Raw genomic sequence first — 27698 nt, 5'->3', positions numbered from 1 at the left:
AGTGTGCTACGGTCATTGAGTGCAAGATTGGCGTCCGATAGGCCAATTCGATTGCTTCGAGCGGAGCCGGCGCGGACGCCAATTCGTGCAAGAGAACGGAGCCGAAGGAAGAATGACCTGACCACGAATCGTTCAGCCGAACGAGAACGTCTTTCAGACGGCTGATGCATTGCGTCAGTACATCTCGTTGACCAGCAACAGACTACGGGACAAAAGAGTCAATCATTGTCACTATCCAAACCCGACAAGTCTGAATAACTATACCACTAAGCCTCTGCATGTCATTGAAACGGATTGGCAGGCGGGCGAGACGGGAAAGTTCGTTGGCATGTTGGGTAAGGAGGGAATCTTCAGCAACGGCTCTAATCCACCCTTGGCGACGAATTCCCTGTAGTGATCGTCGGTTGCGTTGTTATTCAAAATGGCAAAAACAAATCGCACCTAGACAAGAAAAAATGAACGCTAGACCCCGTTTGATAACCGATGCCACCGCCGTCTCTACGTACCACGTTGTGAGCGTAGTCCAATAAGGGTGCCGTCGCCACTTTTTTCGCGTCGTTTTCCGCCGCTTCGGCGACTTGACTCGGTTGCGGAGACGCTCTCTGACTGTCCTCGGCGTCTCTTCGTCCCTCGTCGTCGTCGTCACTTGGAGCTTCGACGGACTCCTCCACAGCTGAAGCGGCAACGACACGGGCTTCGTCGCCGCTTACAGCCTGCTGTTCAGTCGGACCAGCGACACCAGTGGCTGCCGGAGCTTTTCGTTTATCTCCTCCCGTAGGAGCACCACTGTAACTCGGATCAACTCCCATTTCACACAACTGCTCAAGGAGCTAAAGAAAGAAAGAAAGAGAAGAGTATAGATCCAGATATGGGATTAAATTCTCAGATCTATTCTCTCTACCTGAACAACACCGGCCATTGCGTCGGACTTCAATGTGGGCTGATGCCGCATCAATTCATCCATAGCACTGCCTAAATTCGTGGCGGTATCGTCTAAAAAGGAAACGGTCTTACTTTTTTAGCACAGAAACGACTTTTCGCCTCACCGAAATCGTCCGCATTTCGTCGCCGCTTCATTGCCGGCAAATACTCGGGCGAAAGCATGACCTTGAACAGGCGTTTGAATGGATGACAGTTGACGAACGCGTCCAATCCTCGCTGATTGAGACACAAGGCGCTGAGCATGTTGGGAAGAGATCCGAGAACGTCTTTCGTCGCTGGAATCTGCGAAAAACGCTTAGGATTCATTGGTTCTCGCGCTCTCTCTCACTCACGTCCTTGAGGATGAGAGAGTTGAGCATTACACCCGTCAAACCGGTGTCCTGTAGCGGCGACAGAAGAGAAGGCTCGTGAAACACGTACACGGTCACGACATCAGTTGCTATAACAGAAGGAAAGTAAAAAAAACCTGCGCGCGAACTGAGGATGGATACATCGTACCCAAGTGATAAAGTGGAGGTCCGTAGTATTCAGAATTGCTGATGATGTGTTTGAGCGAAGTGGGAAGCGAGCTGTCCATAACTAGAGATTCGCGTCGCGATGAGAGAAAAACGTGCTCATATATTTTCTGTCTCACTCGATCTAATGCTGTCGGCAAAAGCCGTGTCCGGAATCGCTTTCTTGAGAAAGTTCAGTATCGATTTAATGAGTGCGGCTCTCTGGGGTTGACATTGAACGCAATCCTTCTTCTCCTTGTTTATAACGGGCACAGCTATATAAGAAGAAAATGTCAAAGAATTATGATGGTAAAGAACGATCGTCGCCCACCACCAGTTGAAGGTCCTGGCCTGTCTACATCAATTTCCATCTGACTTGCACCCGTCTCGTCATTTCCACGTGCCTCGCTCGATTGCTCCTCTGCTTCCTCTACAAGATCCATAGCTGTTTCCTTCTCTTTATTTCTCCCCGAGTCTTCCTCGCCGATCCCGCGAGCTTGAGACGGCAACTCAAAAGGACAAACCAGACGGCATTGGTTCACTTCAAACTGGCGCAATTCAAAAATAGAAAACACCGTGCGAGCCCCAGTCACCCCTCCCTTTCTCACATCAAGTCGTTTGATCAAACTAGACAATCCATTCTGCGTCTGAAGAGCGCCCATTTCGAAATTCGTTATCAAATCGATAATTCTCACAGCGCGAGTCACAAACTACGAGACAGATCGAGATATCCTTCTTAGAATACCGCGAGCAATCGACTCACTGTTATATGACTCTGCTCCGTCTGTCTCCACGCAATCACCTGAAGCAACGTTTCCACCACGCCACAAGCAAGTAGAGCATCTCCACCTAAGAAAAAAAAATCTTGGTGTCAACCCACCACTGCGTTCATAGAAGAAAGCTATATTATCTACCTGCTTCTGAGCTTGCCAGATGATAGAGGAACGAAAACAGAGCCGTGGAAAAGAGCTGCGGATAAGCCTCGTGCTGAGAATCTAGATTTGTATTAGTTGAATTAGTAACGTAGTTTCTTACTCGTAGATGTGAAACCTACCCGTCATCGCTGTAACGCAGCGTCGGACTAATCGCGGAAGAAAACCGTGATAATTGGCCGATCCAGTAGCATCAATAATTGTGGTGAGTCTACACAGTAAGAGCTAGGTAAGAAACACTTGCGCTCGCTCTCCCAAACAAACTTTGGATTTCTATCGAGATGAATGACCGACGTCAAAGTCCGGAGTGCAGCCGCTTGAATTTCCTATATTTAAAAAATTGTCCACGTGCAAAAGCGTCACGTAACCATTGCGTTCCACCAACCACGAGTCGCTGATCATCCAGTTGAAGGACTTCGACTAGTTCTTCAATGAATCCGGGATAGAGGAGGGGATTGACGACGTCCTGGCCAGCATTGGAATACACTGAAGCAAATATTCAACGTCGTCAATTAAATTAAACCCCCCATTTTTTTTGCTATATCTATCACCGAGAATGGAAATGGCTTGGAGACGGGCTTGCACGCACTGGCAACGCAACGTGAAGTTGGGAAAGTATTTTGCCAAACGAATACGCGTTAAAAGTCCCATCTTTAAAAAAAAAGTGCGAAATTTGTTTCTTTCAAAAACGGGAAATGCTCTTTTGCCCCATCTACCTGCTTTCCCTGAGGAATGTTATAGAGTTTGACAAGGTGACGCATCAATCCGGCAACGTTTTCCTCGTACTATATATTTCCAATGACAAAGTCACACAGGCGCAAATTCTGTTCTCAAAACCTGATGGAGCTGATCCAAATGAATCGCACACAGCGAACTAGCGGCTGATTTCTCTTTCCCGTTAGGATTCATGTAGAATTCCATGTGAAGCGTCGTCGCCGACGTGGGAAAGTGCTGTGAAAACGAACAACGTTTTATATGTGATACCAAGTTACAAGCTTGCGACCTTCAGGTCTTGATTCTGACAGCATTCTGCTAATCCGAATCCGTTCTCCTTGCCGCCCCACGGCTCTGCCAAGTAATTCAACCTGAGTTGAAGGGACTGTCTCTGATCAGTGGAAAGTCTTGATAGAAAGTTGGACCGTTTACTGTATGAAAAAAAAAAATGAAATAGGAAGTATTGCTTTTTTTTCCCCCGTAGATAAGGAAACCTGAACACGTAGAGAAGATTCAAAACGGCGATGACAATTTCCATGTCAGAAGAGCCCAGCAAAGCAACAATACTCTAAGAAGCAAATATCAAAAAAAAATTCTCATTCTCATTCGAAGGCGTGGTTTACCTCCATGGAGCTGTACAGGTGTCGCGCGTACGAATGTTCGACAAGCAAAGCGGAGAACTTGAGCACTTGAAGCACAATCAGTTTCGTCTGAGAGAAAAAAATGAAAATCCAAAATGGCGGTCAATTTTTTTCGACTACTTTTTCGTCGTCCAAATTCGTGCAAAGATTCACGCATTTCGTTTCGTCGTCGTTGTCGTCGTCGCCGCCGCCGCCGCCGCCGTCGTCGTCGGACGACGGCGCGTCGCCGACACGACACGCGCGTTCGAGAATGTCGTCGAAACGATTCAGAACATCGATCCAGTGATAGAGTTCGCACTGGCAAAAAAGAAAAACGTGGAATTTTTTTTCCTTTCTCTCCTGCGCGATCTTCACCTTTCCGTAGTTCCACGTGACGACGGATCGCAGCTCGTCGACTAGTTCGTCGTCGGTACAGTTTTTCAACACGTCGACGAAGTCTTGGCAACCAGGCGGCTGCGCAAATAGACGGGTGGGGAACGCGAATGAAAAAAGGGGCCCCACTCGCTTTCGAGAGTCGTTTTTCGCTTCTGTAGCGCTCTTACCAATTCCGTTATGTTCTTCTGCGGTTTCTTTTCGATCTTCATCGCGCTGGAGAAGAAAGGACGAGCACGTTAGTGGATAGGAACGCGGTTTTTTCGTCTCGTTCGGCGTAGAGAGAAAAGCGAGTCGTTTGACGAAATGTCGGACTGTGCGAGAGTGCGTTTATTTGCCCGATTTAGTGACGAACACGCGAGCGCACATTCGCAAAACTGCCAACGCATCGATATCAACTCGTGACGTACAATGACAATCCTAGCGGCCTAGCACGCCTTGGGTGATCTAATCATGGTCTAATATCTAACTTCACAACTCATCGTGTTCGTCTTTGTCTTCGTTTTCGTCTTCGTCTTCATCGTAGGGCTTTGAATCCATTTCCCGAGCAACAGTCTTTAGAATTTCAAGTGGCAAATTTTCAATGTCCTCTTTGAGAAGATGACCCCGATTGTGGATATCAAGACGATCAAACTGTGCTTTGACTACTTCAAATTGACCATCTTGAGATTGCGCATACATATGAAAAAAATGTGTCCACGTGACAACACCATCCTCATTCAACAAACTCAGCAAATTGATGCGTATTAGCTCGGGGTTTAAATAACCTAAATCAATGACCTAAAAACAGCAATTTCATCTCAAGTCAACAATTAGACTTTGACTTGTAACCTACCGCATCTCCCCCCTTGTAAGTCCAAACGAGTTCCACTTGACTAAGATCTGTGTATCCGAACGTCTCGTTCTCGCATCCCGTCTCATTGAACTCGTCATAAGGAAAGAAGAGCACCGTCGACGATATCGATCGTCCGTACGATCGCACCTGGTGGAGATAGCGAGCCGGAATAAATATACAGTCGCCTGGAGCCAACGTCGCCCACTCCCATTCCACGTCGCTGACAGACGGATATTTATCCAAATTAACAACGTCAGGATTAATAGTCGAATATCCTGATCCTTGGTTCGGCTCTCGCGGCGCCAAATGCAACTTGTCCGCAAATCGAGGATGAATCATCATGAAATCTTTTCGTCCCGCTACGAGACAGTGTATATTGTGATCGGCGTCAAAGTGGATGACGGATCGCGTTCCGCCGTAGCCGAGCCAAAAATTCGCCTCCTGAAGACTTCGACGAAATGTGCCGCAAAGGAGACACGGGAGCGCCGGAAGTTCTTTCCGCATTGCTTCCGGCAATATCGTCACGGCGTAAATAGGACGATCGTGTTGCCGGTATTCGGCGAGAAATCGTCGCATGTTCATTCGCCGTGCTCTTTTCGAACGATCTTCGTCTCGAAGTTCGTAGAGAACGTCGTATTGATCGCCGTAGTTTTTTTCGAGATATTCGTCTGTCCATAGGCGATGGGCGGGCGAGTTGGCCACCGCTCCGCGAAAGACGGCCGGGATTCGATCCCTGACGTGCCGCTCCCAGAATTCGGGTGGTCGCATGACCGTCGTGTATTCTTGGACGGGATTTTCGGGTGCGCGCTGCTGTCCAAACGGTTTGAGGTGACCCACGCGACCGTCGCTGTCCGGCATGTCAATTTCAGGTGGAAACGGCACGGGAAGAGCTTCCCACGCACGCGTACGGAGAAAGAAGACGAAAAGTAACCAAAGTGAGTACCAAAGTGAGGACATGACAAACGCACGCTAAAAATCCGGGGAGGCGTAGCGGAGAGGCGACGTCACGTTGCTTTGGATACAGTGTACGAACGATGAAAAGAACGAACAGCGAATTGAAGACGAAGGAAAGCAGCCACAAAGTCGACATCGTTGTGACAATCGAAAAGGCCGTTCTCTATCGTAATGCAATCATTTTGCGCGTCTCTAGCTGAATATAGAGAGCCTTTCCTAGCGACCGATGGCCCGAAGGAAGTCAAGAAACGCTCCGTGAATCCCGCCAAGGCGCAGCACTTTTTTCACACAGAATATCGCCTTTTGCCGACGGACGTCGAAGCGACGAAAGCCGACGTGGTGACGTTCGGCAGCGCGGCGAAAGTTTACACCGACTCCGACTCGAAAGTGATGCGATCGTGGCGCGAAGGCGATCTCGTCTATTTCTCCTGGTCGCAAAAGTGAGTCCTATAAGAGAAAACAATCGAAGATGACATAAGAAATCGCTTTTCTGTAGACGTAGGATCGAAATCACTATGGATCTCCTTACGGCCTTATTTTCTCATCGAGTCGATCTTCAAATATGGAACTCCAAAGACAAAGTGTCGGCTCGCGCGAGATTCGATCGTCCCAAGGCACTTCGATCGCCCCAACAGCCCCTACTCCCCAGTCGAACGCCGTCCGCTATTGCTCCGATTCCGCCGCAACCGGAAGTGCGAAAGAGCGTCCAACCGCCGTCGCCGTCGCCCCTACCGCCTAAAGAACGACTCATAAAATCGTCCACGCCGGATAGCGTCGGTTCGATCGAATCGCCGGCGAAGGAAAAGAAGAAAAAGGGAAAGAGATTGAAATTGGAAACGGAAAAGGAGACGACGACTCTTCTCGCTATTCCCCTTGCGAAGCTGTTTGTGAAAAATGCCGTCGACGTCGAGGCGCGACTAGAGCGTCCCGTCGGCCCCCTACAAGACGCCCGAATTCTAATCAGCATCGGCGGCACTTTGATGGACGAAAAGCAAAGAAAGGCGCTCAATCCAATGGCAATATGTATACGAGGTGCAACCGGTATGCCCGACTTCCCCATCAACTGGGACGAATTGCAGCGCAGGTGGGGTCCAATAACCAGCGCTGTCAGCTTATGGTATCTTTCTGCTAGGTGCCTTCCCGCATACGCTCAATATCGGTTCTATGATCAGCCTGTTTACAAAACGATTGGGTGCCCTCAAAACCGGGAATTGCTTTGGGAAGACGTCGGCGTTGTACTCGTCGGATCGATTGATCTTGCTCTGCTCGTCGAGTGGCTCTGCGGTCCGCCCTTTGTCGTCGAAATCCACGACAGGGATCGAATATTTGAAGGAATCAAAGCACAGCCCGTCATATTCGGTGATCTGGAATCTGACGAGGACATAGGTACCCTGACCCATAGTGAAGGTAAGACAAACAGCAGAAGACACAGTCCCTATTGTGTATGTACCGCCGCTTTGTATAGGAGGAATAAGATTGACTCACGATCCCTTCAAGGGGCCCTCGAAACCGTGGGATCCTTATGGTGTAGCCAAGTTCGATCTGTCCGGATTATTGAGAGGGGAGTGCCTTCTCAATTTATCGTCTCCCATCTTGAATTGCCCTCGACCGAACTCGAACGACGAACGCCTCAGGCAGATCGGCCCAGGTGCGTCAATGCCAATTAATGTTGAATTTTGCATAAGATACGATCAGCGCTGCTACATCCGCAGAATCTCAACCAACGCTCGCTGGAAATTATCTCGATGCTGGCAGCGAGCTCAAACTCAAAATCGAATTAAGTTATCCGCTCGTCGCGTCCAAGCAAGGAACAGCAGTGGCGTCTGGCACAGCACCAGTCAAAGTAAACATTTGGTCCATTTGTCTAGATCCGAGAATAAATAAATCTCTCCCCGTTGTGCAGTGCCCCTTTTCCCGGCTCGTATTTGCTTTTCCAACCGCAGTAAGCGCAAAAACAAAGCGGCTTCTGTTGGAAAGCGTTAGCGTCATCAACGCCGCGGCGCTCGGTCTCGATAATCTGCCACAAAACGTCGCCCAGGTCGCTCTATCGACGTACAAATTATCGAGGTGAGCGCAATGATTTGCATTGACGTAAAGCCAACGTTGTGCCGCGCCTCAGTGCCCAGAAAAGTGATCCAAACTTGGACGTCGTCACGGGCTTCCAAGTCGTCGATCCAACCGCGCACATCATCGTACTCGAAGGCCTGCACCGAAGTGGCATTCGTAAGATCTGGAATTCGATTCCCCATCCCCAGCCGGAGGACGACGATAAATTCTATCGAGTTCTCCACAACTCCAGCTTGGTCTTCTCCAAGCGTCTCTACGCAGACCTCGACGTCGATTTGTGCGTCGTGCAGCTGCATAAACCCGTCGCCGACATTCTCGCCCAGCCAATAGTGTACGTGAAGGATGTTATTCCTCAGCTTTGTCTGCAGGCACTTATCAACTTGGACAAGGTTGCCTTTGCCTCTTATTAATGCGGTCTGGAATGTATAACCCCCATGTCTTCTGTACTGTAGATGTCCAAGGCAGCCCAGTTGATTGACGTATCGAGAAACGAATTGTTTCCTTCAGCTGAGATGATACTGGCGCTCGGTCGCGAATTCGGCGTTACGAGTCTGGAGAAAGTGATGGAAGAAACGGATGAAGGTTTTCCTCTCCTTTTGGGGTTCCGGGGTGCGGTCTTAATTCACTTGCGTTTTTCTTTCAGCGAGGACCGGTGAAAGTAAAAACGTCGTTCGTGCTACCGAAAATCGCAAGGCCGTGAAAACATCGCGACTTTGGACGCCCATCAGCAATAGAAACTTCGCATACGAGCAGGCGTTGGCCGAAAGAAAAACCAAAGAAAATCCAAACTACCTGAAACAAAATATAGTAATTTGTAGACGACGGTATTGCTTTTCATACCTAACCCCCCCCTTCCCCCCCCCCCCCCTGCCGTGAAGCTTCACACGAGGACGGAAAATACGAGACGACGACCACCGCACGTTCGTTCCAAAAGCGACGATTCTCGGCTCGTAGCCTACAATTACAGTAGCCAAGCATTGAACTCAACTGAGCTGGCAAAGAATAGACTACGGCGTCTTCTTGGCCAGGTAAACTAGACAATACTCGTCGTATAATTCAAATATGGTAGACATCAAAAGGAGCCGGGAAGCCAGTTCACCTACTGTCAAGACTTCAATACAATGACTATGGAACCGGCCTATCCCACGTGGAAAGAAGAACTTCACCAATGGGGAATGACTGCTAAAAGGGAATTCATCTATCCAGGACCAAAAACTTCGTTGGAATCGAACCAACATCCAGGACTGCCAGACGAAGCCAGAAAAGAAGAACTTCAACAGGTAGTAGACACACCCTAAAAATGTATAGAGATAGAAAGGAGAGAGGACAGGAATTCCAAAATTGACACCAATGCCATACTTTATTTCTTTTAGCCATGGGAAGAGAATCTTTTGCATATGAACAAGCTCAAGCCAACTGTGGAAAGGTCAGCTGAGCTTCTTCGAAAGAGGACCTCGACGGTACTATTAAGCCCTATTATCATTATTCCATGCATGAGAAGTGGGGGCCCCCTTGAATTTGATTATCGGCGACCGATCTTCGTTTGTCTAGAATGAGATTTAGTTGGCCTCAGAGACGGGAAGACATGGACCTGTTGACGAAGCCGATGCCCTTCTTCGGCCAGCCAATGCCCGTCGGTGTACACAGCAGTTCTGGCGACGAGGATGATAATTCGAGTCAACCGCCAGCGACGGACTTCAAAACGCATCGTCTGCTCGCAGCCACCGAGTTGACGTCATCTGGTCGAAAATCAAGTAATCAGCTCGATCGCTTGAAGGACATCCTAAAAGATCCTCCAAGCAAATTGCCACTGCGAGGCAGAAACGGGGTTCCGAACGTGCCACCGTTATCAGTGATTACTGAGATTGACGACGAGAGGGAGACAATGAATAGACAGGGCTATCACCCGGGTCCATTCGAAGGAAGCAGTTGGACAGTAGAAAAGAATCTGATACCAATTGCGGGTCGAAATCGTCGGGGAGGCAATTCCGAGCATTTGGACGGCTTCAGGTGTGTACGTTGGGATACCTATTTAGGACGGCACCCTCTTCCGGACATCTGGTCCTATGACTAGGAAGGGGGCCCCTCTCCCAAACGAATTCTTACCCTGATTGGATATCCGCGTCCAATGCATTATTTCTCGTTTTCTGTGCAGATTGTGGCACCGATCTTTCGATCCCGTCCACAAGCGACCCGTCGAACCTCTCAGCGACGAAGAACGACAGACGCATCTCTTCCAACGACGACGAAGCGTCGAACCGCCCTGTTAGTGTGAGATATTTATTGGAGTCGATGTGTTGACGTACTGCACGCGATCTTGCTCCACTATCGTCGCGCAATTACGCTCGTTTTGACGTCGCTGCGATCGATTAGAAGCAATTACAATTTCCCCCATCGAGTCGCGATCTCGAGACCGCGCCTTGCCGTTGCAATATGGCCCTGTCAAATTCCGGCCCGGACGTGGCTACGTGCTAATTCGCTGGAGACCCTTGATTGAATTTGACCGTCTCTTCCTAACGTAAATCGGTCCCCGCGCTGACGAATAAAAATAGCACTCGTAGTGACTACTGAGTAGAGAAGCGTTACTCATCGCACCGCCTCCGGGAAGGCAGATAAAACGATTAGGCTAATGTTTGGGCCTCGTCTGCGAAAATAACGGTACTTAGTGTACGTGCGCGCGCGCGACGAAAGGAAAGAGTAAGGCGCGAGGACGCGAGTTTCACTAGCAATTAAAATTGCGTCAGGTTGCGGAAGAAGACCGGGTGTTCCTACCGAAAATCGCTTTAGTGGAGGCCTTGCTGCGTGGGCGAGGTCATAAGTCGCACCGCAAGCCAATCAACGAGGACGCGCCCACGTAACGAATTAACGCTGGGTGGGAGCGAGGGGCCGGCGCATTCCCAGGATGATTCAGTTTAGCGCCGATGTTAGTTCAACGCTCGCGCACTCAATCCCCCATTTCGTACCCAATAGGCTGTGAGGAAGGGTGAAGGAGTGGAAATCATGTCGTTCTCATTCTTTTGTCCGACGCGCTTCGGCCGACGACGAAGAAAACAACAACAGCAACAGCAGCAACAACAGCGCGCCTATCAGGACCCGGCTTTCGTCGACGAACCGTACGAAGTGTCGGGCAATACGCAGCACTTTCCGCCGGGCTGTTACAACGTCATACTCCAAACGTTCGAAGCGACCATGGCCGACGAATTAGTCGTCAACGAAGGCGACATCGTCCAGATGTTATATCGCGAAAACGATTGGGCTTACGTGGCCAACTTGGACGGCGACGAGGGCTACGTGCCTTATTCGTTCTGCGCCGAACAAGCGCCCCGATCGAGTAGCCTTCCGTCACGTTCGTCGGCAACGTCGTCTGCCGGCGCCGTGCACGAAAACGGCGGCGGCGCGAGCGTGGGGGGAGACGCGTCCAAACCGCCAGCGACCGCTCGATCGCCTTCCGACACGAAAACGGCCAGTTACGCGCTAAATGCCCGACCGTCGCCCGGACGAAAACCGACGCCTTCGACGACGCCCGAAGACAGCATCGAACGACTCGATCCGGCGCGACTTCTTCACGATAGGATGGGCGACGCTGGATCGCCGCCGCTTACGGACGACGACGACGACGACGACGACGACAGTGTTCGTCTTCCGTCAGCGTCTCGCGCTTCGGCGACGGCTACGAACAAAGTGAACGATCGGAAAGACGGACGTCAAAGGGTCAACGGCGCCGCGTTCCCACGGGGGGCCCAAGAACAACATACGACCTACACGGAAGTGCACGTTGGCTTCGGTGGTTCGACTTCGACCCCGACCGACAGTACGACGTCAACGACGAGCGGCGGCGAGTCGCGATTTGTCAAAAAAGCGATTGGCACCTTTTTGGTGCTCTACGACTTTACCGAATGCCGCGATGACGAAGTGCCCGTAAAGCGCGCCGATATCGTCACGCTGCTCAACGACGACGATCCTGACTGGGCGTGGGTTGCGAAAAGCGACCAGGGCGAGGGCTTCGTGCCGCGCAATTTTCTCGTTCCTATCAACCAAACGGCAAAGCCGCCGGCGCTGCAAGAAACAACATCGAATCGACGCGTTCCGCACGATGCGAACGGCGGCCAATCGCGTCTCGTCGTTCTCTACGATTTTCACGCGCAGTCGGTCAGTCAATTGACCGTGTGCCGCGGCGATTCGGTCTTCGTTGACGCTGCCACGCGAGACACGCGCGAGCCGTGGCTGTGGGTATACTCGCCCCAGGCTAATCGATCCGGCTTTATTCCGGCTAATTTCGTGCGTCCACCAGTTGGACTATAATAAATTACGAGAGAGACCGTAGCAGGTTGGTTTCGATCTCTTTTTTTTACGTGCGGGCGAGTGTATAGGGGGTACGTTAGGGGTTATAGGCGAGCTCATTTATTTGGCTATTTGGACATTCTGGGAGATATTTTATTCATGTACGTTGTGCGAGTGTCAGCGCGGCGTCTATCAGTGTCTAATTGACCATCGAATCTCATTCTGTGCGTGTGTACTGCGACAGTTGCGAACGTAAACATGAGAAGTGGGGCGAGACGGTCTCAGTCTGCCCATGGCCGAAGCCTTGATTTGATTGCCCGATGAGCGTGCGCAGCAATCGAATTACGATAGTAGAGAGGTTTCAGTTCGGCCGCCTGACAAATGACGCAAGTGTCGACCTTTCATATTTACGAACCGAAATCGAATTCAAGTTCTTCTTCGCACGCGGGGTGACGCGAGCGTGACACGCACACAGAGGGGAGGGATTTTAGCGCGCACGTTTCTCGTGCGCATATTCAGTAGACACACCATATTAAAAGCACTTACGTGGAAAATCGAATTGAGCGACGAGCATCCATGCATATTTCAACTCATCAACTCATGTACTCTAAACTAGCTTTCGCTTTCTCCATCTCGTGAAGAAACTGATAGAACTGGTGAAGACTCAGTTCTAAAGCGAAACGTCGAGCATTTGGTACCTTGCAATAAAATAGAAACTCACCCATGTACACGTCTTCCGTCTTGCCTCCCTTGTCGAGACTAAACTTGACCTGGAAATGAATTCTAATGTTTATTTTGAATAGGGTTTCTATCAGGTGTCGCCCTCACCTGCAGAAACGAATTCCCGACCTTTTTGACGTCACTACTGGCCGCCGTCACTAACGAACGCGAGAAGAAATTAGAATGCATGCATAAAGACAGTAACCTCGTGCCTGTCAACGTCAACAAATAAACATAGCGCGCATAACGCAAAGTGTCCTCGGAAGCGAACTGTTGGGGTAGCGTGGGAAAGATCAACGCACGTGCAGTGACGCACTTAGCGAGAGGATTCCTTCAACATCAACCGCATCTCTCCCACGGGGGAGAAAACGGGCAACCGCAGTGTTTGAGTCATCTTTTATTAAAGTAATTACCTATCCTAACCGATCGTTTCCCTCTTCCTATACCGCGCTTCCTCTCTCTTCGCTTACCTCCAAATCGCCAATCCATGTCCACGAGACGATTGACGGTTAGAGTCTGCCCGAGCGCCGTTCTCGACAGCGCAATCAAGTTAAGTTTCCACTAAAACGCCGATCATCTGACATCATCGAATAAAAAAAACAAAATCCGGCATGCCTGAGCGGCCACGAGGGCGGATTTCTCCGTAGACAAACCTATCCCCCAGGGCAATAGGACCCAATGTTTACTGAATAGAAATCATCATTTACCCAGCTGCTGCAGATCTTCTTCTAAATGCGGTGGGGACAGATTCTTTCTTAGAGCCACCTTCAGGAAGTGGTCACCTTTGAATCAAGGAAACTTCCAAACCAGAAAGAATAGGCGTTTGTGTAATAAAAACACAGTTAGTCTATTATAGGATATTGCTAAGAAAGAACGAACGACGTTCTTTAGGCCGCCCGGATTGATGCCCTGTTCCGCGGCGAATTCGCCGAGTCGGGTTAGGAGTCGAGAGCTCTGCAGTAAGAAGGCGTGCAAGATTGCACGAGTGACTATGCTGTTCTACTTGGTAGGGTTCGACCAGAAATGAAATGACGATGGTGACGAGTTGGGAAAAGGCCTGAAAGATGCGTCGTTGCAACGCGTCGCGGCGCGAAAGGAAATCGATTCGATGCCTACGTCGTCTGGAAACTTGGCGAGATTGCCGAAGTCCGTGTAGAGCTGATCGTCGGGCGTTTCGGACGTAAAATGAAACGCCATTTTGAGGAAGAACGAGATCACGTGAGCAAAGTCGCCCGGACTAGCGCAAAATAATATGATAGAACTCCGTTATAAATTTTGGGCGATTTAGGAGAACAGCAAAGAAAAGCGCTACGGACACAAAAAGTCACACAAAATGAACCATTATTTCTTAGCAACTGATAGGAAGGTCAGCGTTCTTGCACTTTCGACAGCAATAGGATTCGAGCGACTGAGCAGATTCCGATGTGAGTCCAACGCAAGCAAAATGATACCACGACTTGCAGTCGTCGCACTGCACCCACTGGAGCTCCTCGCCACTTGGCATCAAGCAATGATCGGCAACGCACGGTTCCTCTTTGTCTGACTCATTTCCAAACGGCGACACGCGAACTCGTCGTCGCCTTGCCACCTTCACCTCGTCGGCATCGACATCATAGCGCCGTCGACTACGCTTTCGTCGCCGTCGTTCCGTCGCAAGACAAGGTACGTACTACAATAAAAAATAAAAATAAATATGAGTTATTCGTGAAGAGCGGTGCTGGGATTACTTCTGTCAGCGTTGAAGGCACGTCGACGACGTCGTCGCCGTCACCTTTCCCCGACTGCAGCAACGACCAAATTTGCTGCGTTTCGTCGACGGTCACTTCAAGCATGTCGCCTTCAATAGCCAACTCCTCGAGCGTCGCTCTCTCGTCGTCAGACAGTTCGATTTTCAATTTCGTCACCGCCGCCGTTCCTTCGGTGGCGGCTGTCACCTGTTCAGGACTCAGAGCTTCGACGTCGACGTGGGGAGACATCGATGACGACGGCGGCGGCGGCGGCGAAACGGATGACGTCTTTTCGTTGCGTTCTTTCAACATGACAGTTCGAAGAGCGTGTCTCGCTCTTATCTGCCAGTCCATTGTTCTCTCGACGAGCCGCTCCAAGGCCAACACCTCCAACATATGCGCCTGAACCTTTTTTCCGCCTTCGACGATACTCCTGACGATTTCGATTCGCGGCCGCTTCGTTCTACAGCAGACAGGACAGAGAAATTTCAAGTCTTTCGCGCCAACTCCGCCGCCCGCCGCCGCCGCCGCCGACTTGGGCGGAAGGCCGACGCATCGGCCGTGAAACCAGTCGCAGCACAGCTCGCACTGGACCATGAATCCGGAGACGCCGCGCCGGCAAACGCAATAGATGGCGTGCGGATCTTCGCCGAGACGCTCCTCGACTTTTCGTTGTCGTTCCACGTTGACGTTTCGCACGCGACGCACCGCCTCCATTTCTTCCGTCTCGCGCTCCTTGATCATCGCCCGTTCGTCGGCGACCGAGCGATTTCCCGTCGGGCGCGGCTCCTGCGTCGATTGACTGCGTTTTCGCTGCTTCGTCGGCGTCGACATATCCGACGGGCCGACGTGTTTTCTCGGCAAGAGAACCTTTCGATTGCGACGTTTATTTATAAGGAAATTCTGCGTCGTCGAAAATTCGTCTTACGTCGAGGAGATTCGTCGTCGTTGCGTGACTACTCGGTTTCTTCAAAAAGGAACGGCTCACCCGATCTCGCCACGATCGAGCGATCGTGACGCGCGACTCGATGTTGGAAAGACTTTCCAAGTGAACGGGAATCAAACGAGCTTTGAACGCCAATGCTTCCAAATCGCTAATCCACGGATACGCGTCTCGTCTCTGCCACAAAAAGAAAGACCACGGTGACGTGTCATCATTATTTTAGTGATTCGTGTACCAGAAGTTCATTTGCCTCTTTTTTCCACTGCATCGCCCGTTCGAGCGCCTTCTCAATGCTCGCTGTCGACGGCAGAACAACGGGCAAAAGAGAAGCCTCGTGAAGAAGATTCTCGAGGAACAGGGCTTTTGCACTTGGCCTACGCGAAAAATTCGAAAAATTCGCAATTTAAGTACAATTTTCAGTACAATAAAACGAACATACAAACGAGATCTGATAAATCTGATATCCCCTCCTCCTCCTCCCCCCCTCACTCACTTTATCTGGAGAGCGTGGAGAGCTTTTGCCTCCCACTTTTGGCCATTTTCGTAGAGATTTCGCAACTTGGAAAGCGCTTTGCTCACGCCCGGATGACCCGCTGTCGTTCGAGGCGCGGTATCAAGAAGATTTTGTATCGCTTCTAAAGAAATAGACCCCCCAACAGACGATTTCAGCAGATCATTCACGTCGGCAAGCCATCGCGACACTTTGAGCTCCTAGAGATTGGATTACCAATACTGAATTCAATTTCCTGCCTTTGTATACCATTTGAAGTAACGACGTTTCTGGCAGGTCAATAGCAAATTCTTCCGCTTCGCTCAACAGCGTTTGGAGTGACTCTATGTCCGGATTAGGGAGACATAAGACCTTGGCGACCCGCTTCTTGTACGCATCCAAATTGTTTAGTAGATCCTGACACAATAAAAAAATCGCTGAAGAGGAGAGGGAGTATAGATAAAAACAGCACCTTGATAAGTTGGCCTTCGCTAATGCTGCAAGCCAAGTTATCCAACTGATCAACAAATTCAACCAACTCGCCAACCGTGACCAAACGCTCAGGCTTCCGTCGCCTAAAGAAGAACAGAATTGATCCTAAAGCGGATGTGTATGTGTGGAAGACTACGCACTGGTGTCGCCCCGACAACGGCCGCTTTTTCTTTCGCAACACTTTCGTTATGGCCGCCGCACATCGTTCCGCCTCGCTGATTGCCTCCTTCATTTCGACAATTAATTCCGAGCAGCGCAGCTTTTGTTCCTTGGCAACGGCAATGAGTCGTTGAAAGTCGCTAATTTCTACAGAAAGATCTTTGAACGAAAATCCCGTTCGATAGCGTTTTCGCTTCCTACTTGGTCTGCAGTCGAGCGGGGCGTCGAGCAAGTTCTTCACCTGAGATCTCCACTCGTTGTACGCCACCGCACGATCACTCAGATTACGCTGAAGCATCCGCAGGTCGCCCAATTTGTACCGATATCTAAACACGTCATTCTTCCCTTTCGTAGAACCCCCTTCGTCAAAAAACGCACCTCAAGCAACATTTTCCCAACGACTTTTCTTTGCACATTTCGACGAGATCGTCGACGTGCTTCATGCACACGCACTTGCCGCATTCGTCCACGTGAGAGACGGCGGAGAGATAGCACGTCGTCTTGCACACGCAGCACTGTCGTTCGTCGTCTGGCAACAATTCGAACGGCTCCATTTCCATACTCCCCACCTTCAACTTTGCACAAAAACAAGGATAAAGTGTAAAAGAAAAAAAGAGACCTCTGTTTTTAAATTTCTCACTTCCTCAATGACGTAGGTTCGGCGCTCAATCTCCTCTTCAATAATATGAGATATTTCCCTACATGACTCGACGGCAATTTCCGGATCTAGATTCTCCGCGCAGGCCGCCATACGACAGAGCAGCTCGTGATGAGAGAAGACGGGACTGCGATGATAGAGCTGGTAGTGATCGATGCACTTTCGACCGAAGGGCAGCTAGAAGAAGAAACAAACAAAGATAGCTACAAAACAACGCATCTAATTTCGTTTCTTGCCCAGTCAGCTGGCGCAAAATTGACGGCTTCGGCAAAATTGAAACCCTGATTGAATCCGGCGTGATAAGCCCGCGGAAAAGTGACGACGAATTCGCCGGCATGCTGATCCGTTCTCACGATCTATAAAATTTCTTTAGAGAGAGTTAGACGACTCGTAAACGTTTCTCTTACCGGTATATTATGATCCATAAGAACAGACGGCGAGAGAAGAGTGACGAGCTGATGAAGAAGATCCGGTTGACATTCAAAGAGCTCCGGCGCCGTCTGTTTCATCACGCGCTCAAACTCCTCCGCATAGGCACCGGGAACTCCATACCAAGTCTTGGGTTCTCCCCTTTGAAGAAAAGGCCACTTTTTTTAGGCGAGTTATTTTTTTTGCTTGAATTGTCTACCAGTGCAAATAGTTGATCGAATAGCTCCAATGATCTTCGATGTGCCAGCAGAAACTCGAGAAGCACATTCCCACGTATAGCCAAGGCACCTTTAGTGGGAGAGAAGAGAAAAGAACGTTTTTCGGAGGGAGATGACGGATGACCACTGCTCACTTTCATTCCGGATATGTTGGCGTGAACGTGGCTAAGGACGGAATTGGGCAAATTCGGCAAGTTATTCAGGTTCCAAGGCGATTTTGAATAGAACTAGAAAAAGGAGACATTGCCAGAAGACACGGATTGCCTATATCTATACGAACTTGATCGTCCTTCAAGGGAAAACCGCTTCCGTGTTCAGTTGTGTGCAAATCCGCGCCATACTCAACAACAACCTTTATAACGAGCTCTACATTCTACGCGTACGTTTCTTCTGTATCTCTTCTAACCTCGTCGTCCAGTGAAGACACGAGCCTCCAGAATTCCTTCTCAACCTTTTCGACGGGAACCATCTGAGTGCATAATAACGGTAAAATTTAAATATGAAGTGTGACGACGTTCTTTGTCGTACCTTTGGAGACGTTTGAAAGTAATTCGCTTTGAATTTGTCCGCCATCTGTCCGAACGCCTCCAAATGATAGGGCTTGTCCGCCTGCTCAAATCCGAAAGCTTCATCTTGTAAGATGTGACATTCCTGCGCGTTAACACGTAAAAGCGAGGCGCAAATTTCTCGCTCCTCTCACCTTGGCCATGCAGTCCGGACAGAGCCAGTCACCGCGCGGCACGCAATGAAGCGGCGGCGTCAGACAGAAAATGTGATAGGGCCCGTTGCAGGCGTCGCACAGCAATAAGCACGTCTCCGAGTCGCCTCTCTTGCACACAAGACAAACGATGCTCTCCACCTTAGAAAGGTAAAAAAAGGTTTCCTATAAGCACGCTGTATTGCTAACTTTTTTTACATCGAGCGACGGCTGCCGTCGTCTCTTCGGTCGACTCCGCGTTTCCATCATATCAGAACCAGTTCTAAAAAAAGACAGAATCTCCTCGATGTACATATACGAAACAATTAAGATTTGTCCAACTGAATTGAATCCGGCGATGGAGCTGCTATCTTCGGCCCAGGCGAAAGAAACTGCAATTTCTTCAATTCTTCCCGACTTCGAGTTGCTCCCGTTGTAGACTTCGTCGTCATCGTCGTCTCCTCTTCGCTCATCACCTCGTCCACTTTCGGCGTCACGTCCTTTGCAGCGATGACGTCGTCATCATTGTCTTTTTTCTTCTCCTCAGTCGACGGCGGCACGACTTTGTAGCCGCCGCCGCTCGCCTATATAGAAACGCGTCAAGGTGGACGACGGTTGCGAGACGTTAATTCCCTTAATTTTACCTTGGTAGGACTATTCTTCGTGGGGCTATTCTTTGTGGGGCTATTCTTTGTCGGAGAATTTTTCGATCGTTCGATGAACGAATCGTACGGCAAGAGAACTCTCTCGTAGTGACCGCGAAGAACGTAGCCGCAAGACGATTGGCTCTGACTGAAACCCATCTATAGGACGCGTTTTCGAACCCTAAATTAGTAAAACGTTGCGACTCCCTCTTCTTTTTTTTTTACCAGTCGACTTATGTGACTCCATCTCTTCTCTTTCGTCACGAAAGCATAGCCGCCTTCTTCGGCAACGGTCTAATTTGGGTAACAATGAAAAACGCCCTCTTTATTTTGTCTTAGACGGACTTTGTGGAGACGATGTAGATCGAGATTCTGCCCGTTTACAATTGGCACCTTCAGATTGGCTCCCTACGGTCGGCGAAAGAGTTTGATTTCAAATAAACGGTCGTCCCGTCGATCTCTCGTCTTTTTTTTACCTGGAGTTCCCAATAGCGAGCGATTGCGTCGAGAAAGTTCAACTTGACTCGAGATCGCGCCTAGAGAGGGAGACGAATCGAAAGCGAGATGGCGTCGAAAAAAAAAAACATGGCGGATGTCGTGCGGAGATTTCGCTTCTCTTATGAAAGGATCGAACGATAATCGAGAAGGAGAAACGTCGAAAAGGGGGAGCTAATCATGAGCGTGGGTGGCTAGGGCAGAGACTGCCGTAGAATTCGCTTGTATTTGCGAGATCCATTGTGCGTGAGTGTGTATTGAGAGCGAGAGCTCCTCCCACCACTCACCTCAAGCTCGTTCAACTGTTGAATGCGCGTCGTGAACTGAAATGTTTCCACGTTGACGGCGAAAGGAGGTCGCCATTCCTGCCGCATGACGAGACGTGCTTTTTCGCGTGAAGAAAAGCGTCGCGTCACGCCGTTCTTACCGGTGGGGGCCGGATTCGGCAGATCCCTGTACGCTCGACAATCGGTCTTATAGTCGCTATGAAAGTGAGCGGATCGGCGAATTCGTCCTCTGTCGGTTCGAAGACCGGAGCTTCGGGCGGCGGAACGAATGCTTCGGCGTCCATCAAACAACAAGCGGACTGATTGGTTTACACCGGCACGTGATTCAGCTCCCGGATAACCTTAAATAGCGTTGTGGGCGTTTCTAATCCGTGGGCATTTTCACACAACCCCGTGACATACAGTGCAAACAGGCCAAAAGCGTCAATTGAAGTTGACAACAGTACGAATGCTAAAGGAAGAAAAACAACTATTGTACCCATTTGTAGACGTTTTTTCATTAATCATTTTTTACCTCTTCCCAGCATGCATCAAATCAAAAGCTTCATTGATTTTTGCAAGTGGCATAACGCCTGTGATGAATTCGTCCACTTTGACACCGCCATCCATGTAGCTATCAACCAGCTTCGGAACAGAATCACGACTTTTCCATCCTATGACACAGAGAAAAGAGTGGGCAGTAAAAAAATTATTTTCTTAGTACATACCACCAAATGCCGTTCCTTTCCACACACGTCCAACCACAAGCTGAAAAGGGCGAGTGGAAATTTCTATACATTATACAAGAAATGCTGCTCAATGCCCATAAAGTCTGATGAAACTTACCTTGTCCAGCTCCAGCCACGCCAATTATTGTAGCAACTCCCCATCCTTTGTGGCAAGACTCGAGAGCAGCTCTCTAAAGAATTAAAATATCCCTCTCGCACTCGTGCTTTGCTTTCAATTAGTCTACCATGGTTTTGACGTTTCCCACAGCTTCAAACGTGTAGTCCAACCCGCCATCAGTCATCTCAGCCAAAACCTGTTGTATGGGCTTCTCATAGTCATTCGGATTAACGCAATGCGTAGCGCCAAACGACTTGGCTGTTGGCAATTAAATAAATAAGAAGTGAGTAAAACAAGGTAGACAGAAGACACTGACCAAGATCAAATTTGCCTGGATTGATGTCCACGCCAATTATTTTCGTAGCTCCAGCTTGCTTTGCTCCCATGATGGCAGCCAATCCAACGGCACCAAGACCCCAGACAGCAACACTGCTGTTAGGCTCTACCTTTGCAAGTAGAGTAAGTGCAATAGTTGATATACATAATTGCCAAATATGTACTTTTGCAGTGTTGAGAGCAGCTCCATATCCTGTTGATATTCCACATCCAAGCAAGCAGACTTTTTCCAAAGGAGCTTTAGGAGAAACCTAGACAAAGAATATATTGCCCTTGTAACCAAAATAACCAGCACGCTCTCCTTGCCTTAGCAACAGAGATCTCGGCAACGACAGTATATTCAGAAAACGTACTCGTTCCCATGAAATGATAGACATCTTTTCCCTTGCAATGAAATCGAACCGTATGGTCTGGCATAACACCTTGCCCCTGAGTCGTCCTACAATCAAACTTTATATTGTCTATCTAGAAACAGCTGCTACATGTACTACTACCGTATGCGACCGCACAGATTCGTTTTGGGACTGCAACAGAACTTGCAGTCTCTGCACTGAGGAATGTAGAGAGGTATCACGTGATCCCCTACTCAAATGATTTGCTCATTGTAAATCAGCGTAAATTTGTTGTCCAAGACGTGTACCCGCTTGGACTGAAGTGACGCCGGGGCCCACGCTCTCGACGATCCCGCCGCCTTCGTGGCCCAATATGCAAGGAAAGAGGCCCTCCGGATCGTTGCCGCCAAGCGTGTGTGCGTCCGTGTGACAGACGCCCGTCGCTAGAAGCCGAATGCGTACTTCGCCCGCTTTCGGCGGATCCACTTGAACCGTTTCGATGACGAGAGGCGCCTTAGCCTCCCATGCAACGGCTGCTTGACATTCGATAACCTAAGAAGAGTCTAGTACGAAATAGGAGGACGTGGACACTCGCAGTACAGTGTACCTTTCCTGCAGTAGTAGACATCTTTTTCGAGCATGCACACATGCGAGGGGTGTCACGTGACAAGATGTTGAGTTTGTTTTTGGCCTTCGTCGCTTTGCCGGCCACGTTTGCAGCATCCAAGCCGCACATTGTCCTAATTGTTGCCGACGATCTCGGCTGGAATGACGTCGGATTCACGGGCAGCGGTTCCAACATTCGCACGCCGACGCTGGACGCGCTTGCAAAGTCCGGCGTCGTTTTGCACAACTACTACGTCTCACCGATTTGCACGCCGACGAGAAATTGCCTCATGAGCGGTCGTTACCCAATTCACACGGGACTCCAGCACAGCGTCATACTCGACTCACTTCCCAACGGTCTCCCTCTCAACGAGACAGTAATTGCGTCGGTAATGAAGAAAGCCGGATATGCTACACACATGGCGAGACGAATTAAATTATCTTAATTAATTAATTAAATACTACTATTTGAAGGTTGGTAAGTGGCACTTGGGATTTTACAAGTACGCCTATACACCGCAACACCGCGGATTTGACACATTTTTTGGCTACTACACGGGCAACGAGGAATTCTGGAATCACACGTCCCCGTGCTGGGGATGCGGCAACTACACGGGCTTCGACCTTCACCGCGCTACGGCCAAAGCCGATATTCCTATACGAAACGCGTCCGGCATCTACTCTACGAACCTCTTTGCCGATGAAGCGATCAGCATTATTGAAGCCCACGATCCGCAAACGCCGCTCTTTCTCTATCTTCCGTTCGAGGCCGTTCACGGAGCGGCGAGCTGCGAACCAGACTGCTTTAAGCCGTACGGCGATTTGCTTCAAGCGCCTCAGTACTACATCGATCAACAGAGTCATATAACCAATATGAATCGGCGTACGTACGGTGGAATGGTCGGCGCTCTCGACGACGCCGTCAAAAATATCACCGAAACGCTCAAAGCTCGCGGAATGATGAATCAGACGTTGATTGTGTTTACGACAGACAACGGGGCGCCGGCGAGTCATTTCAACGGCGAAGCGATGAATAATTGGCCACTTCGAGGCACAAAGGGCACGCTGTGGGAGGGCGGCGTGCGCGGAGCGGCGTTTGTGCACGGATACGGAATTAAAAAGACGGGTTATTTCAACGGAGAGCTTTTGCACGCGACCGATTGGTTTGCTACCTTTGCTCACCTGGCCGGCGTCGACGTCAGTGACTTGCCGCTAGACGGATACAACGTTTGGGATACGATTGCCGGTGGAAAAGTGTCGCCGCGAAAGGAGATTCTCCACAATATTGATCCGATTAAAAACACGACGGCTCTGCGAGTCGGCGACTGGAAATTGATGACGGGAATGACTCCGGCCAAATGGTATCCCATGGCAAATATGAGTGACCCTGATACCGATCCATCACCGCCCGAAAAGAAAATATATCTCTACAACATTGCTGACGATCCGACGGAGAGAAACAATTTAGTTGAACAGAAAGCGGACGTGGTGAAACAGATGCTGGAGAAGTTGGACGAGTATCGGCGGTCTGCTGTGCCGTGTCGTTATCCTGATCCGGATCCCAACGCAAATCCCAATCTGCGGTCTGGCATGTGGGAGCCGTGGGTGGATTGATAGTTTGATTGATTCATTCCTGTTCTGGTTACCGCCTTCTGCTTTTTTTTTCTACTTCGTATAATTGTACTCTGTTGGCGGTAAACACTATTACAAGCAGAAAAACGTAGAAATGAATCATTTGTAGTCTGCTCTTTCGCCAATAATTATTTAATCGTCTGTCACGCTTCAATATAATCCCACAGTTCTTTGTCATACCCTTCGTAGACGTGTGCAAGCAGCACACTCCGTCTCTGTTGACAGTACCTGGAAAAGGAGGCAGTGCGCGTTGAGAACCGACTTCTCTAAGCGTTGTTATGATACCTGAGCTGATCTTGAACTTTTCGCTTCAATTCAGCGACAACATCAGCTGTCAGCATATCTCGTTCGAGGTACCCGGAAAGAGTCTCCGTCGCCATTTCCACGTCCTTCTGATTTTCCTAAATAGTAGTCATTCGCGTGTTTCAAAATAAGAACAAGGCAAAAATTTGACTCGCCTCAAATATGACACTCTGATTGTTTTTCTTTAGATAGAAAGCAAATACGTACGTGTACATGAGCGTCTCACGACTCATGCAAAGAACGTCGACGGCTTTTGTGAGAAATTGAACCTACGAGTAAGCCAACCCAACCCATCAGAATCCGTCTGAAAAGAAATCATATCACTCACTTCTATCCAAGTCATCCCTCGGCGCTGCAACTCATCCATCTTTTTCTTTATGGAATCGTTTAGCTGAGCGAAAGAGAGAGAGAGAGAGATGACGGTGAGCGAGGCTTTTGTCTCTGAAAATAATTTACCTTTTTCTCTAACTTAGCACTTCGCAAGTGATTCGCGTATCGGTTATAGTAGAACAAGTAGCGATCGAGACTGGCCCTCGACGTCTGAACAAGTCCGCTATGGCAAACAATTTTACATTCTGCTTAGATCTTCTTACCGCTTGTGAATTTCTGGCCGCCTTTGCGTCCTTTTCATCGTAGCGATTGCAGTTATACCTGAGGAAAAGTTGAGAGAATATTTTTGAAGACCGAGAAATAGCTCTATACCAACTGGATCCATGTGGCTGCCATGGTCCTTGGCAAACCCAGCAGAATTCAAACTATGAGACAAGTACACGTAGACGCTGACGTGGTTCATTAATCTGCTCTACTTTGCAAGAACGATTCCTGCACACCATGTGATTGCAACCGCCTCCCTTTTCGATCGCCGCATGACATTTGGGACACTCCTAAACATAGAAACAAAGCGTCGCACAATAAATCACGTCGACTACAACGAATCTATTATAGACAAGAGACGTTGATTTGACTGCTACTACTACTTATAAATTTATGGCCTGCATTCCACCTTTGTGTTGGCTGATAGCCAGTTGGACGTCTCGCTTTCATTGTCGCACTTCTTTTTCCACTTTTTCAAATACTTTAAACCCGACAAGAATAGGTTACTAGGATGCATGTATTCCCTATGTATGTTTCTCACGTGGCATTTGACAGGCTCGTGGGCTAGATCCAAGCAGCCAAAGCTAAAAAAGCGTCGTTGATTTACTGCAAAACAGGCTCAAACCCCACTCACCAAAAGGAATGATTACATAAGCAACGGACCTGTCGGGATTCATTATAGGTCACGCGCACAGCATTCTGACAACCAGGTCCTGGACAGAATTTCATCAGACGATTTGCCTAGAAAAAAAATAAGCTAATGATATTAATTCTATGAAAGACTGCTGCACGGGCTCGACCTCAATATAACAACCCGCTAATAAATATTGATATTTCTTTATCACAACCGGATCTTTGAGAAGTTGACTAGAAAAATCTCATTTGTCATAAGCTCATTTGCAAGAACAGAGAGACTCTCACTAGACAGTCACTTCATCGACAAGTATACGACATTCATGGGCAGGACAGGAGATATCCTGAACAAAAAAGTTTTACGGATCTTCAGCAGGAAAATTCTACATCGTTTTTACCTGACACATGCCTTCATCTGATATTTTTACAGTGAGATACATCTCCCAACAATCTCGACAAAATTGATGACCGCATTCGACACCAGTAAAATCCTGAAGTAGAATTCATTGTTTTAAAAATCCGTGTAGTCTATTTTGAACCTTGTACCTTTGGTTCCACACCACCGAAACAGATCTGACAGGTGGCAGTCGAGGGCAACTATTGAAATTTTTGCTGGTACACGCATTGAATCGATGCGTCGACTCACTGTGGGAATGTGTCGTTTCTTGTGCGGATTCACTATATGAGCTTGAGCAAATAATTTGTCTTGATCCCCGCTGAAATATCTAGAATAACACTAGGCTCAGCCAACGCACCACTGCACCAGTCCTCTCTATAAAAGTTTCCACAAGACTACCTAACTAAAATAGCTTAGAAGGAAATCCTCTTCCTATATTCTAATTTTCTTGAGATATTTTACTTGTGTATAGGAGGTACCTTTCGAGCAATCGCTCTTTGTCCCAGTTGAAAAAGACGAGAAGCTGTCGCGCTGCTGTCGCCGGAATCTGTTTTTCGAGTCGAATCGCACCACCGAACGCATTATTGGCGTGCCTATCTTGCCTGGAATATGTTGTTCACTTCTTCGATGCTTTCGATCATCGTTTTCGCGATCGTTTCAGGCGTCAGACAGTCGAAATCGAAGTCGTCCGCTTTCTCGTGCGATTGCTGGCTCGCCATGGGCGTACTTTCGACCAAGTCGAGCTCGTCTTCGTCGTCGTCAGTGCACAGATCGACCGCCTCGTCGTCGTAGCCATCATCCGAGTCCATTGCAGGCGAATAATGCACTGCGCATGTCGGCGTGACGTAATTTATACCGTGTAGCCACCCAAAGCTAAATATAACCATGAAGACGTTAGAGGGCTGCGGCGCTGCAGATCATGAAACTGCTGTTTTTTCGACATGAGATTTCTACTATGTCAACAGCAGTCAACGGCGTCAAAAAATGAGCGCACGTGCAGCATCCGGGTCGGTGTGGTTGAAAGGAACCAATAAGCGCTCCGTGTGGTACTTCTCGCCATTTCCTGAGAAGACTCGTCAGAGTGAGGGTTGCTTCCCGTAGTCGTCCAAAGTAAGTCACTTCTTTTCGCTTCAAATTCGCTTTGTGCACACGCACGTGTGCCGCACAAGCCGCACGCGAAGACGGCATTGTCGCAGCACGTTCAGCCGCTTCGCTAGAGTGGGCCACACCCAGAACCCTCGTGGTCCGAATCCCATCAAAAAGCGCTCCGCCGCCACGAGCTTTCTCTTTTTTTGTTAGACAGAAGAACAGAAATGAAGTACGTATCGGCTGTCTGTCTCATCGTCGCCGCCCTCGTGGTCCTTGCCCAATCGCAGAACAATACGACGATGGCCACTAACATGACGGATACTCCGGCCACGACTGCGACGGATACTCCGACCACGATTCTGGTCCAAAACAACGGGACACCTAGCACGCAACCGCCGAAAACGATGACGCCGACGCCGGAGACGCCGAGCAGCGCCGTATCGTTGTATCCTACGGCTGTCGTCATATTCGTCGGATTCCTCGTCGCCGCACTTTCCTGAACGAACATTCGTCGTCTAAACGTCCGTCAAAAAGAACTAATATTTTAAAGTCATTTCGTTCCACGTGCGCGTTTTTTCTCTGGTTCTGCTTGTTTTCTGTTTGATGCACTAATAAAATTGATGGCGAGGTTCTTCGGTACTTTCGTATCCGCATACGTCTTATGCTTCTGGTGTTTGTTCGCATTCGTACCGAAAGCGGAAGCCCGTCATATGCGCCGGTTCGTCGATTAGTCATACCTCCGATTAGTAGGTAGTTGCTC

The 27698-nt window shown here is 49.2% G+C and overlaps 8 protein-coding genes, 3 long non-coding RNA genes and 1 pseudogene across 16 annotated transcripts in view; 5 read left to right on the top strand and 7 right to left on the bottom strand.

Moving 5' to 3' along the window:
- The window catches only part of LOC136185905 (E3 ubiquitin-protein ligase HUWE1-like), a 4834-nt gene extending 385 nt beyond the window's left edge, over positions 1-4449 (bottom strand). Inside the window, exons 1-24 of the mRNA XM_065973117.1 lie at positions 4266-4449; positions 4078-4176; positions 3844-4020; positions 3706-3792; positions 3577-3650; positions 3372-3513; positions 3206-3319; positions 3085-3153; positions 2920-3019; positions 2754-2854; positions 2633-2694; positions 2491-2579; positions 2351-2431; positions 2200-2285; positions 2045-2146; positions 1768-1984; positions 1577-1711; positions 1441-1521; positions 1275-1381; positions 1047-1224; positions 902-993; positions 507-830; positions 265-441; positions 8-202 (exon numbers count right to left, since the gene is read on the bottom strand). Coding sequence (XP_065829189.1) covers positions 8-202; positions 265-441; positions 507-830; positions 902-993; positions 1047-1224; positions 1275-1381; positions 1441-1521; positions 1577-1711; positions 1768-1984; positions 2045-2146; positions 2200-2285; positions 2351-2431; positions 2491-2579; positions 2633-2694; positions 2754-2854; positions 2920-3019; positions 3085-3153; positions 3206-3319; positions 3372-3513; positions 3577-3650; positions 3706-3792; positions 3844-4020; positions 4078-4176; positions 4266-4307 — 2931 coding nt within the window. The 5' untranslated portion in view covers positions 4308-4449. The remainder of the gene's footprint in view (positions 1-7; positions 203-264; positions 442-506; positions 831-901; positions 994-1046; positions 1225-1274; positions 1382-1440; positions 1522-1576; positions 1712-1767; positions 1985-2044; positions 2147-2199; positions 2286-2350; positions 2432-2490; positions 2580-2632; positions 2695-2753; positions 2855-2919; positions 3020-3084; positions 3154-3205; positions 3320-3371; positions 3514-3576; positions 3651-3705; positions 3793-3843; positions 4021-4077; positions 4177-4265) is intronic.
- A 78-nt stretch (positions 4450-4527) lies between these two features.
- LOC136185965 (bifunctional peptidase and arginyl-hydroxylase JMJD5-like) lies at positions 4528-8746 on the bottom strand. Its single transcript, XM_065973192.1, has 3 exons — positions 6414-8746; positions 4931-6331; positions 4528-4875 (listed from the first exon to the last, which is right to left on the bottom strand). The coding sequence occupies exons 2-3, from the start codon at positions 5885-5887 to the stop codon at positions 4567-4569; spliced, it is 1266 nt and encodes a 421-aa protein (XP_065829264.1). The 5' UTR covers positions 5888-6331; positions 6414-8746; the 3' UTR covers positions 4528-4566.
- Positions 5916-10349, top strand: LOC136185960 (uncharacterized protein FLJ43738-like). 5 transcript variants are annotated; one of them, XM_065973186.1, is made up of 15 exons: positions 5916-6052; positions 6105-6324; positions 6381-6968; positions 7017-7291; positions 7350-7532; positions 7597-7727; positions 7788-7951; positions 8004-8340; positions 8404-8533; positions 8595-8758; positions 8830-8979; positions 9031-9231; positions 9325-9377; positions 9503-9961; positions 10107-10349. In XM_065973186.1, exons 1-15 carry the CDS (start codon positions 5965-5967, stop codon positions 10219-10221), a joined length of 3258 nt encoding a protein of 1085 aa, XP_065829258.1. In that variant the 5' UTR covers positions 5916-5964; the 3' UTR covers positions 10222-10349. The 5 variants fall into 5 exon arrangements, with proteins under 5 accessions (XP_065829258.1, XP_065829257.1, XP_065829256.1 ...); XM_065973185.1 differs by having other exon boundaries at positions 7597-7951; XM_065973184.1 differs by having other exon boundaries at positions 7017-7532; positions 7580-7727.
- On the bottom strand, positions 8981-10348 carry LOC136185968 (uncharacterized). 2 transcript variants are annotated; one of them, XR_010669628.1, is made up of 3 exons: positions 9543-10348; positions 9311-9498; positions 8981-9245 (listed from the first exon to the last, which is right to left on the bottom strand). It is a non-coding gene; the product is annotated as an uncharacterized lncRNA (long non-coding RNA). The 2 variants fall into 2 exon arrangements; XR_010669627.1 differs by having other exon boundaries at positions 9311-10348.
- A 537-nt stretch (positions 10350-10886) lies between the features above and the next one.
- On the top strand, positions 10887-12452 carry LOC136185964 (SH3 domain-containing protein Dlish-like). The gene has a single exon (XM_065973191.1). It carries the CDS (start codon positions 10952-10954, stop codon positions 12251-12253), a length of 1302 nt encoding a protein of 433 aa, XP_065829263.1. The 5' UTR covers positions 10887-10951; the 3' UTR covers positions 12254-12452.
- Positions 12453-12714: 262 nt separating this feature from the next.
- On the bottom strand, positions 12715-14179 carry LOC136185966 (COMM domain-containing protein 7-like). Its single transcript, XM_065973193.1, has 9 exons — positions 14069-14179; positions 13956-14009; positions 13814-13906; positions 13660-13726; positions 13568-13605; positions 13423-13513; positions 13061-13110; positions 12954-13002; positions 12715-12902 (listed from the first exon to the last, which is right to left on the bottom strand). Exons 1-9 carry the CDS (start codon positions 14147-14149, stop codon positions 12826-12828), a joined length of 600 nt encoding a protein of 199 aa, XP_065829265.1. The 5' UTR covers positions 14150-14179; the 3' UTR covers positions 12715-12825.
- LOC136185969 (uncharacterized) lies at positions 13382-16067 on the top strand. The gene is made up of 3 exons (XR_010669629.1): positions 13382-13793; positions 13844-13911; positions 13963-16067. It is a non-coding gene; the product is annotated as an uncharacterized lncRNA (long non-coding RNA).
- LOC136185959 (lysine-specific demethylase 5A-like) lies at positions 14201-20494 on the bottom strand. Its single transcript, XM_065973182.1, has 27 exons — positions 20332-20494; positions 20192-20269; positions 19886-19945; positions 19755-19817; positions 19635-19703; positions 19410-19568; positions 19108-19349; positions 18976-19048; positions 18769-18927; positions 18597-18719; positions 18475-18537; positions 18349-18420; positions 18203-18295; positions 18050-18138; positions 17829-17991; positions 17658-17777; positions 17404-17598; positions 17142-17338; positions 16965-17089; positions 16745-16910; positions 16585-16687; positions 16383-16529; positions 16116-16333; positions 15858-15996; positions 15608-15799; positions 14680-15549; positions 14201-14621 (listed from the first exon to the last, which is right to left on the bottom strand). Exons 1-27 carry the CDS (start codon positions 20473-20475, stop codon positions 14301-14303), a joined length of 4443 nt encoding a protein of 1480 aa, XP_065829254.1. The 5' UTR covers positions 20476-20494; the 3' UTR covers positions 14201-14300.
- A 44-nt stretch (positions 20495-20538) lies between these two features.
- On the bottom strand, positions 20539-22435 carry LOC136185963 (alcohol dehydrogenase class-3-like). The gene is made up of 11 exons (XM_065973190.1): positions 22292-22435; positions 21993-22236; positions 21847-21934; positions 21659-21791; positions 21517-21603; positions 21333-21462; positions 21144-21274; positions 21017-21089; positions 20899-20961; positions 20706-20844; positions 20539-20642 (listed from the first exon to the last, which is right to left on the bottom strand). Exons 1-11 carry the CDS (start codon positions 22418-22420, stop codon positions 20615-20617), a joined length of 1245 nt encoding a protein of 414 aa, XP_065829262.1. The 5' UTR covers positions 22421-22435; the 3' UTR covers positions 20539-20614.
- A 145-nt stretch (positions 22436-22580) lies between these two features.
- LOC136185904 (arylsulfatase I pseudogene) lies at positions 22581-23904 on the top strand (annotated as a pseudogene).
- A 35-nt stretch (positions 23905-23939) lies between these two features.
- Positions 23940-26688, bottom strand: LOC136185962 (E3 ubiquitin-protein ligase arih1-like). The gene is made up of 18 exons (XM_065973189.1): positions 26452-26688; positions 26329-26396; positions 26099-26177; positions 25999-26049; positions 25851-25943; positions 25741-25796; positions 25620-25686; positions 25454-25560; positions 25361-25403; positions 25229-25300; positions 25032-25109; positions 24928-24980; positions 24819-24876; positions 24682-24765; positions 24554-24616; positions 24381-24494; positions 24208-24323; positions 23940-24150 (listed from the first exon to the last, which is right to left on the bottom strand). The coding sequence occupies exons 1-18, from the start codon at positions 26656-26658 to the stop codon at positions 24066-24068; spliced, it is 1494 nt and encodes a 497-aa protein (XP_065829261.1). The 5' UTR covers positions 26659-26688; the 3' UTR covers positions 23940-24065.
- Positions 26689-26723: 35 nt separating this feature from the next.
- LOC136185967 (uncharacterized) lies at positions 26724-27577 on the top strand. Its single transcript, XR_010669626.1, has 2 exons — positions 26724-26959; positions 27149-27577. It is a non-coding gene; the product is annotated as an uncharacterized lncRNA (long non-coding RNA).
- Positions 27578-27698: the final 121 nt, after the last annotated feature.

The sequence above is a fragment of the Oscarella lobularis genome, chromosome 4, assembly GCF_947507565.1.
Source record: "Oscarella lobularis chromosome 4, ooOscLobu1.1, whole genome shotgun sequence".
NCBI lineage: Eukaryota > Metazoa > Porifera > Homoscleromorpha > Homosclerophorida > Oscarellidae > Oscarella > Oscarella lobularis.
This window is presented reverse-complemented; position numbering and strand designations above follow the sequence as displayed.